The 11,007-nt window shown below is 38.2% G+C and overlaps 1 protein-coding gene across 3 annotated transcripts in view; it reads left to right on the top strand.

The window, feature by feature from the left end:
* The window catches only part of rabgap1 (RAB GTPase activating protein 1), a 149,972-nt gene extending 139,953 nt beyond the window's left edge, over positions 1 to 10,019 (top strand). For all 3 annotated transcript variants that reach the window (XM_073914455.1, XM_073914456.1, XM_073914457.1), the window contains 3 exons: positions 3,028 to 3,099; positions 5,072 to 5,269; positions 8,787 to 10,019. In XM_073914455.1, coding sequence (XP_073770556.1) covers positions 3,028 to 3,099; positions 5,072 to 5,269; positions 8,787 to 8,909 — 393 coding nt within the window. In that variant the 3' untranslated portion in view covers positions 8,910 to 10,019. The remainder of the gene's footprint in view (positions 1 to 3,027; positions 3,100 to 5,071; positions 5,270 to 8,786) is intronic.
* Positions 10,020 to 11,007: the final 988 nt, after the last annotated feature.

Raw genomic sequence — 11,007 nt, forward strand, 5'->3', positions numbered from 1 at the left:
AATCCATGAACGCAGCAACGAAGACTTATACTTGCACTTTAGACGTTGAGCAACTGACGAGACCGGTACCCTGTTGTCAGGGTTGTAAGGTCAATCAGCACTCGGCATAAAAGTTTTTGCGTCCCTTTGACCTGTCTTGAACGTGCAGGGGCGGACTGGGACTAAAAGTCAGCCCTGGCACTGTAGCCACACCAGCCCACATTACCACACCGACACAGCCCCACCCAAGGACACGCACATTCACTACTTATATTGGTGTACAGATGGTAAAATGATATAAGCAGTACCATATTTAAGAGATATTTAAACATTTAATGTATGTGACTGGAACAAAAGCAACCCATTTATATATGCAATCATGTCATTCATTTTCTTTTCGGCTTAGTGCCTTTATTAATCTGGGAACCGTCAGCTTATCCAGCATATGTTTTACACAGCGGATGCCCTTAAAGCTGCAACCCAATATACTGGCTTACCCAATTCACAATTTGCCTACCCAATTCACCTATAGCATGTGTTTGGACTTGTGAAGGAAACCAGAAGGAAATCCACGCGAAAATGCAAACTCCACACAGAAACACCAACTGACCCAGATGAGGCTCAAACCAGCGACTTTCTTGCTCTGAGGCGACAGCACTACCTACTGCGCCATCACACTGACCCCTTTCGAGACTAGTTCAGTAAATTTTATGTATTTGGCAATGTCTGACTTGACTTCCTTTCCCTTTTTTTTTTTTGCACTTACTGTTTGTTTAACATTCTTGCCAGATTTTGATTACATCTGAGTAGCCTCAGATTGGGTCGGCCCATCTCAAAACCAGCCGGTTGTTGCCAATTGGGCCAGTGCCTAACATTTACTATTATTCTTACTATTACCACCATCATCATCATCATAATATTCACATCTCAAACAAAATAAAAGATGCCTACATTTAAAAAACAATACATATGAAAAAATAAATAAATAAAATAGGTGCCCACATTTAAAAAATGGTCCAGCCCTTCTGGCATTTGCCAGAATTGCCAGATGGCCAGTCCGCCCCTGTGAGCGTGGCTCTAGTGAGTTGTGCCACGCTAATGCTTCACCACATCATTCTGTGTTGACACACTGAACATTTTCCTGTTTTTTTTTTTTGTTTAGGTAAAGTCTTAAATTTTCATTTTAGAGGACTTAAAAAGGTCTTAAAAGGTCTTAAATTTCTTGTTAAAAAATGTGCAGATACCCTGTACCGGTATATTGAAAAAAGCGCTGTTCACACAGGCGAGGACGTTACGGAAATTTTCCGGAAAAGAGCATTTACACATCCATTCCAAAATACCGGTAAATTCTGACATCATTCACCACAAATGAGCTTTAAACGGCTGCGCTTGTATTTGTAAACATTTGACTAAATTACAAACTCTGTGGATGATCAATATTGTGAACAACTTTCGCAGGATCACTTTCGCATGTCGAGATGTTCATAATATGTGCGTGTGCAGGCGCTCATAGGCTGTTTCACAGGCACACGCAAAGCTTGAAGGTAAACAAACAACGGCTTATCATAAGCATCTCATCGATGATTATTTACACAGTTGGCATTAAGAAGAACATATAAACATGATCTGACTAACTTCTAGCAGCTAAATGTGTCTGGAAAAATATTCAAAGGCTTTTATCCTCACAAACCGCGCGGACGTAAATGCGTCTGACTGTTCTGATTGGCTAAAACAGACGTCTCACGTCAGCACGTTCTAGACGTGCACGCGCTTATTACGGTAATCTTCCTTCTGCATTCACACAGCGCAGCATTCCGGCAAATTGCCGGTAATGTTACAACTTCTCTTTCCGGAAAATAGCCAGAACGAATTTACCGGTATTTTCAAAAAGGACCTGTTCACACATACAAGCTTTGTCTGTATGTGTGAAAGGGGCTTTTAAAGTTTTTATTTGAAAAGGTCATTTTTACTGTATTTATCATGATGGTTTAACTATTTTCTATACAATAACATTTGTTTTAAACTGCTCCATGTATTTACTGCTAAGGACACTGACCTGGACAGATTGTTGTGCATATATTTCATTTATTATAGTTTTCAAAACGTTTAAACATTTGTTCACTTTTTTATTTTTTAAGTTTATGTTGGGAAAAAGTGTATGGATGCAAGTAAAGCTTGCTTGTTTTTACACAACTTGTTTTGCTGATTCTTTCCAAGGAGACCTAATTTATGCTTACAGCTTACTGGGGTCAAAAATTGTTACTATTTAAAGTTAGGTTGGTATAAATCCCCAAAAGTGAGTGTTGGATAACAGGTTGAAATATTTAGCTATGAAATATTTAAAATATAGAATTTTTTTATTATTATTGCATTATTAAACGTATTCAATTATATATATATATATATATATATATATATATATATATATATATATATATATATATATATATATATATATATATATATATATATATATTATAGGGGTAAAAAATCTTGTCCGGCTGAGCCATTCGAAAAATCCTTAGACTTCAGCCCCTTTATGAGTCTAAAATTTCATTCATAATGGTCTTAAAATGCCTTAACTTTTAAATTTAACTTGGTGAAACCTGCAGAAACCCTGATCTTAGGGGTTGCATCATCCCTGCTCATTTGGTCATAAGTTCATCTGAGACTTCATCTGCCCTGCTGAGAATGCATGGTAAATGTTCTCCAAATGAATATATGCTGACTGCATTGATTCAGCAATGGCCTGGAAAAGGATGTATATCAGGTTAAGAAAAGAGTTCATGAACCTCACAGATCCATGAGAAATGGATTTAGGTTAAAAATCAGAGATCTGCTGCTGACCTGAGCTTTGGGATTCTGGGATTACACAAAGATAAAGGGGGACATGCGACATCCTGTAACAGGAGAGAGACGTTGAAAGATTGCATGTTGAAGTCATGATGTTTGACCTTTTCCAGTAAACTTGGTTTCTCTATCCTCTTGAACAAAAAGCATGTGTAGTGTATTGATGTGGCTTTTGACCTTTGTGTGTTTGTGTGTCAGATCTGCTCTCAGCTCAGCGAGCGACTGGAGAAACAGCAGACGTCCAACAGAGGAGAACTAGAGAAGATTCGGGTGAGCGAATAATCAAGAACACACACAAATACAGAAGAATAACAGAGGACTATATCACTTAATTTAGCTTGTGATTATTTAGGGTGTTGAACCTTTGGTGCGATTGCTCTGTTGGTAATGTTCAGTTGAGTAAGTGTGAACACTAAACACAGATGCACACCTAAAAGTGGACGGTGACTAAAATATGGATCTCACTCCTCTTCAAACCAAACTCTGGCACAGTTTGACTAAAATAGGAACACAACCCACATGAAAGAGGATGTAAATTAACCAAAAATCCCTTTGAGCAGGTCTTGGTGTGTGATTGCTGCATTCAGACCTGTCCAAATGAAAATACAAATTCTAGTGCAATTCAACCAAATTAAATAAGGCAATTGTGAAAGCACCCTAAAATGAACCATACTAAGGTTTTACTTTCCCATGAGGACATTTTTATTCTAGTATCGGTACTATTAGACCACTACTTTCCTTCAACCTGCAGTCATTACTTTATTTTTTAGTCTATGGGGATTAGAAAAATCAGTCGAGTAATTCCTGTCTAATCAAATCACACATAGAAGGTAAATCACCTCCTGATGATCTACCTCAAGACGTGGACCAATTTTAATTGAAGCAAACTGTTTAGAAGCATTAAAAGTGTCCAAAAGAAGATGTCCAAAATCATTCACGCGTTGGCCCAGAGACTGTTTAGATGCAGGTTACTGATAAGATGACAGATGTTTACTGTATAATGACCGAAATGGCCTTTAACACCCAGCAGGCACCAGATTAACAATATACCTCAATGTCGTGGGGACATCCAATTTTGTTTGGAAATAAAAATCCAATTGACGCCAGAACCCAACATCAGGCCGACGTCAATGTCCAACATCCACCCTAAAATCTACGCCTAATGATGTTACAGTTTGATGTTGTGTGGACGTTACCACTATGACGTCTATCAGACGGGTTTTGGTTGCCATACCTGATGAATAAACGTCAGTATTTGACGTCAAAAAGACAAATATTAAGGATGTTGGCTTGACATTGGATTTTGGATTTTCTATCACAACCTAAAAGCATTCAAATGTTAATGTCATTTCACGTCGTTATTGCACATCAAAATAATATGAACGTCTTATGTTGCTGTGTATCTGCTGGGCAATAACTAAATGCACTACAGAATGCTACCACTCTGGTTGCACTACATTTTTGGGCATGTAATTGTGCTTTTACTCAAGTATGATTTTTCAGTACTTCTTTCAAAGGAGAAGCCCATGACGTGCACATTTTAAGTTTTTGTCACAGAATGTTTTACCTATTTAACTTTTTTGGAATCACTATAAAAATGTGAAGATTTTTGTCTATTGGTGTCTCCAGTCATGGACAAAAAAATTATATCATTTCAAATAAAATACAATTTTACAGTTTATGAAATACCCTCTCAAAAACAAAACGTGACTAAAAAAACAAAACGGTATATTTTTCCTCTCTTTTCAGGCAGATAGGCTGTAGGTGTGTCTCTGTTGCTAATGCTGCCATTTTATATTAGGTTAACATTTCATAGTTTCACTGTCAAAAATAAAACAAAAAAATGTAAACAGAATGAAACATCTCCAACTGTCATCTGTGGCTTTCCATTGATTGTGCATTTGCACTTATATCTGATGATCATATATTGTAGCCCATAATGCATGCACTCTCATGCTTTATTTTGGGAGGAGTCAAATTTATGCATGTGGTTTCATCAACCAGATGTATTTGTTACCTGTATGCATCCAAGACCACCTCCTGAAACTGTGAGTGATCTGACTTATATCCATCTGGAATGCATTTCAGAAAGTGTCTATGTCGGTCCATTTCATGATTGAATAGGTATCTGATCAGGAAAAAAATGCATGAAGTGATCATGTAAACAACCCCTTAAAAGTGTTTATAAACAGCTGATAATGAGTGTGTGTGTGTGTGTGTGTGTGTGTGTGTGTGCGCGCAGATGAAGGTGGAGGGCTGTGAGAAGTGCAGTAATCTCTTCAGTAAGGAGGGCCGCCTGAAGGTGCTCAGTGCTCCAAAGGAGGGCAGCGAGGAGGACACAGACGAGGAGAAGGAAGCGCTGAAGAACCAGCTGAGAGAGATGGAGCTGGAGCTCGCACAGACCAAACTACAGCTGGTGGAGGCAGAGTGCAAGATTCAGGTACTGGACACCACCTACTTGCTCTTAGACATCAGCACACTTTACAAATGCAAATGACACAGGGGTGTGTTTGGGTTTAGTTAGAACCAATCCACCAACATAGCAGTGTGTTTACTGGCTTCATTTAAGGTGGTGAAGTTAACACTGTGCTTTTGTCAATCAGAGAATATGCTTTAAAATGATTTAGAAAGATGAGTAAAGAGGTTATTAGTATTTACAACAATAAGCTCAGAAATAATCATGTCTGAAGCCATTTCTTTTTGAGCTTGATATGCTGTGATAGTTACTGTATAGAGGGAACATGGTGGGAGTGCATGGTAGGAGAACAAGTTTATTACAAATGATTAAGTACAAAGTATTTACAAGTAATTACAAAGTTTTTAATTTGGGCTTTTTATGGGTGATTGCATTGGTCATTGTGGGAATGGTTTGGTTTGGGAAGTCTTCAAAAACCATCGTTAGCTAAGGTCATAAGTTCCGTCGTTACATAGTTAGTTGATTGGGTGTTTCCTAATCTATTGTTCCAATAAATATATGCAAACTGCATCACAAATTTAGTTGCAACTACACCTCTAGTGCTGTAATTAGATGCATAGCGGCAGAGCAACTACTCATCATTACATCGTTCCTTTCCCAATCGATGCAACGTATTATAGTAGTTCAGTTACATCATTGTTTGGGAAATGACCCCTGGTCAGTAGAAACAGCTACAGAACTTTACACCGCATCAGCACTTTTATTTGATAGCTTCTTGCAGAGTCATTCCTTTAATCTTTTCTTCCAACACATGATCAAGAGAAGTTAAAGTAAAAGTTTATCCCAAAATGAAAAACCTGTCATCATTTGTTTAGCTACACATCATTCCAAACCCATAAAAGTTTATTCCTTTACACACAAATGAATGTTTTTAATCAAACTCCAGCAATCTTCATCCCTTTATTGGAAATTTCATTCCACACGGACATATAAAGGCATTGTAAACGTAAACCATGTTCAGTATTATGAGAGTCTTTATGAAGACACTGAGGAAAGCATTGTGCCGAAATGTTTGTGTCTTTAAATCACCCAATAAATGTAAAGAGGAAAAAAAGAAAAACAGTACGAAGCAACTACTTTATGAGTGCGAATCATTTCCTTTTTGAATAATAACCTAATAAGAGACACGATTGCTTTATTTGATGAACAGATTTCATTTTTATTTACATATGAATATGAAAATATAAATGACAGTCCATTTTTTGGTGATTTTAATTAAACAGAAATATGTTAAATGCAAATATAGTATTTTATGTTTAAAATAAGTTTCATGAAAAAAAAATATTTGGCAGGGACAGTGTACATTAATTAGCATTGCTGGAAATTTGCCAAAGGCTATTTTTCTTCCATTACCCCTGGACAGATGTTAACATTGTCACCCTGAAAACAATACAACAATTATACAATGAAACCAAGCATAACTGAGAAGCACTAAAATGGACATAGGAACTGTGCATCCAGAAAGTATTTATAGTGCTTCTCTCTTTTACATATTTTTTTTGTTACAGCCTTATTCCAAAATGGATTAATTTATTTACTCCATATTTTACCAACGATACCCCATAGTGACAATATGAAAAAGGGTTTTTTGAAATTGTTGCAAATTTATTAAAACTAATAAACCTGAAAAATCACATGTACCTTAGTATTCACAGCCTTTGTGGTGAAGCTCTAAATTGAGCTCAGGTACATTGTGTTTCCACTGATCATTCTTGAGATCTTTCAGAAGCTTAACTGGAGTTCAGCTGTGGTAAATTCAGTTGATTGGACATGATTTGAAAAAGCATACACCTGTCTATATAAGTGTATCTAATGGTTGAAAGTGCATGTCAAAGCACAAACAAAGCATGAAGACAAAGGAATTGTCTGTAGACCTCTGAGATAGGATTGTCTCGATGCACAAAGCTGGGGCAAGTTGCAGAAAATTTTCTGCTGCTCTGAAAGTTCCAATGAGCTCAGTGGTCTCCATCATCCATACTCTTTGGACTGACAGCTTTGGTGTGCCCAATATGAATATCGCGATCTACCGGTCAATCGCAAAGGTTGCATGGGTAGATTGCATGGTATTAAAAAAAAAAAAATCTATCCATCCATCCTTACTGAAATGTGTTGCTTGAATGACATAAAGGGGAGGCAGTCTGATATATTTTCTGACACATGGGTAACCACGCATGCACATACAAAACCATGCCAACTTATAGTGGCAATAGTTTTGCAGCACTTGGCAAAGTTGGCGAGGTTAAGTACAAATATTATTTCACCATGACTGATGATCATTTGGTAGTGTGCTTGAGGCTGGCTATCAGCAGCTCCTGCCCAGACTATGCTTTCCTGGCTGATTCTATTCAGTGCAAGTCATCAGAGTAAGGTAATGACAAAAATAGTTGTAGACTATTGCACAATATGTGTTTATTCAGTTATGCAAGGTAAATCAATATATAATGTCCAAATACAGCATTCTCAATATGTTTATAAATAAATAAATAAATATATGTTTTGCATTTTTAGATTGGGTAGGGAATTTTGACTTGGTCATTTTATTAGTAGCTCGCATGCTGGAAAAATGTGGGACCCCTTAAGCCTGATTTATACTTCTACATCAGGTGACCGGCGTAACCCACGGCGCATGCAACGCGCGTGGCTGTGCATTTATACTTCTGCGCGCTGTCTCTGTCGGTCTGCATTAACACTTCCGAAACGCTAGTTGGCAGTGAGGTGTAAATGTTCCTCGAGTTTCTTCGCTGCTTTATTGCTTTTCCTGAACACTTCTGGGATGTACAAGTGGCTCAAACTCGCTTATTTTGAGGCAGGAACCGGCGGACGTGCATTAACTTTAACTATGAGGTAAACACAAAACAAAACTTTCCATCCGGAGCTCCTTCACGGTACTCCACACTTGTAAACAATCGCTCGCGCCATTCGCCCAGCTCTCAGTCCCGCCCAGACTCGTCAGCGCTACCAAGCCGACCAATCACAGAGCTTACGCTATGCGTCATTGCAACGTGTAGTTGCAATTTTTGAGAGGTGCACGTCAGTGACAGCGACGGCCACGGCGAAGGGCTATGTGTTAGCGCCGTAGCATACGCCGGCGTTTGACGCAGAAGTATAAATCAGCCTTAAGGCATAGGGATGAACAATTCCGAATGGATCACACTGTTTGACACAAACAGCTTTCCTGCGCAAAGGATCTTGGGACCCCAAAGTGCCTATATCCTTCATTACAAAGGGCCCTACAAAGTGACTAGGTTTGAGCACTTTGGTTTGGAGTAGGACTTCAGTATGATAGCCATGATTGTGAAGTGTGTCCCATTTGGAACTTACCATTAGTCTGTATACGTACATACAAATGCATTACCTTTAGGGATGTTTAAGATAATTTAAAAGATCTTTACATTATTTTACTAAATGAATGTCTTGCCAACAAGTTCAGGTCACTGAATAAAATGCACATAAACTAACCCACAGTAAATGTTTTCTGTAGGATCTGGAGCATCATCTGGGTCTCGCTCTGAATGAAGTCCAAGCGGCCAAAAAGACGTGGTTCAACAGGACATTAAGCTCCATCAAGACTGTGACAGGAGCTCAAGGCAAAGAGAGCGTGTAACCGAACCACACACTTCCATAAACAAACAAAACAAAACACTCCAGCTCCCCATCATCCCCTTCGCTGGACCAGTGCGAACAACACTTTCTCTCTCCTTTTGTATAAAACAAACTAAAGTTTAACTCTAGGGTACCAGCTACCCACCTTTGAAACACAATACTTACTAAAGACAAGACTTTAAGGCTAGTCTTTCTACTACTGATGCTAAACAAAGACGTGTAGCGACTGAGCGGGAGATTATAATTTCTATCTACTGTCCAACTCACGACTACTTGCACAAACACAGAGTCTGAGGAAACGGAAGGTACGAGTGATGCCGGGAAACTAGCGGGACTTTCGTCATTGTATAAAAGAAAGCAAATGTGTTGCATGTGTCAGACTGAGATCTGCTTTTATTGTATAGTGTGTGTGTGTGTGTGTGTGTTGGTTCTCATTGGAAGACTAAAAACAGAAATTGGACACTGTATATAAACTGTACAGTGAAGTTTTACATATTCCTCAATGAACCACTAGATGGCGCTCACCAAACGGTGTATGATGGGATAGCAGTGTAAGCGAAAGGTCATTTACAGTCGCCGTTCATCCTGAATTACAGAAAGCACTTAAGCATTGAGCACAGGCTTTAATGGGAAAGCACATCTGGAGATAAATGAACCTGCGGCAAACACTGTGTATGTATGTATGTATGTATGTATGTGTGTGCGCGCGTGTATGTATGGGAAAGGTCTTTGCACCTTGCAGACATATTTATATTGATATCAGGCTTGCTGGAGTTATTGTCATTGTTAAAGATAGCCCATGTTCTCTGCAGGCCCTTCTAATAGGCACTGGGATGTACATAAAAGCATATGTTTTCTGTTTTTTTGGATTAATTTTATATTTCGACTATTTGGTAACTGTACTAATGTTGCCTCCTTGTACTGTGCTACCAATTATTACTCATGTTTTTTTTTTTTTTTTTGCTTTGGACTTCGATTTCAAACTGCTGTCTTATCATTACATGCCAAATGTACCTTTTACCCAGCATTACATGCGTGTGGACATGGTAATAGTGTAGGATGCATTGTGTAAACTTCCATGAGTTTCAGTATAAAGCTATGAACACGTGTCTCTGCTGGTCTCCAGTCTGTTCTTTATGGTTTGAGCTTTACAAATAACAGCTGTGACGTTATTTTAAGTTTTTACATTTGCAAAACATGCGCCATATAAACTCTTGTTATACTTGATAAGTTGTAGCGGATGAAAGATCAGCTTGACAATATTTCATTAAAAGATGTCTAAAATAGTTGTTTTTAAGATGCTCTATAAAGAAAATCTGGGTGTAAGTATGCATAGTCGAATGAAGCTGTGGTCACACTGCACTATTTTCCCCATAGACTTTCATTCATACGCACGCGAATGCGTCAGACTGGAAATGCAAGCTTGTGCATTAAGTTTCGCAGTTCGCTGCGTTGGAAAGTTCAAGCTTGGTGAACTAACCTGCAAAATCGCATCACATGAGTGCGTGAGACCAATTGAAGATCAAAACATGACCTCTCAGGACAAAAATTTAAAACATGGACCAATCGCTCGTTTTTTTTTTTTTTTTTAAAGGGTTAATCATCTTGTTTATTCCTGCCCCTGTTAATTTTGGCACACAAACTCTAGTGTGACCGCAGATTTTTAAGGGTTCAGTACATGAAAATGGTCATACTGTGAGCCTCAAACACTGTTGTTTCCTGTTGTGTAAATTTGGCGACTGTACTGTAAAACCCCGGTCGTGAAATGCCAATCAGAACATAAAACAGGATTTGAATGTACTTAGACTGACATTCAAGGTCATCAAATCAGCAGTTCAAACACAGATTAATATGTTGCATACAGGATCATTAATGTGCACACCCCAGGCTATTTTGAGATTACAACAATGTTCATTTTTCTCCCTTAAATTTTAAGTTGATCAACGTTTATATTAAATCAAAGAATATAGAACACAAGACATGTCACTTGTATGGTTTCAAATGGGGAAAAATAAGCACCCTTAAAAAATGAGATGGTTCATCTCAAGGGGCTATCAATAAATTCAAATTCAATGAGGAAAGGTCAATATGGTGAATAA

This window comes from Danio rerio, chromosome 10, assembly GCF_049306965.1.
Source record: "Danio rerio strain Tuebingen ecotype United States chromosome 10, GRCz12tu, whole genome shotgun sequence".
Taxonomy (NCBI): Eukaryota; Metazoa; Chordata; class Actinopteri; order Cypriniformes; family Danionidae; genus Danio; species Danio rerio.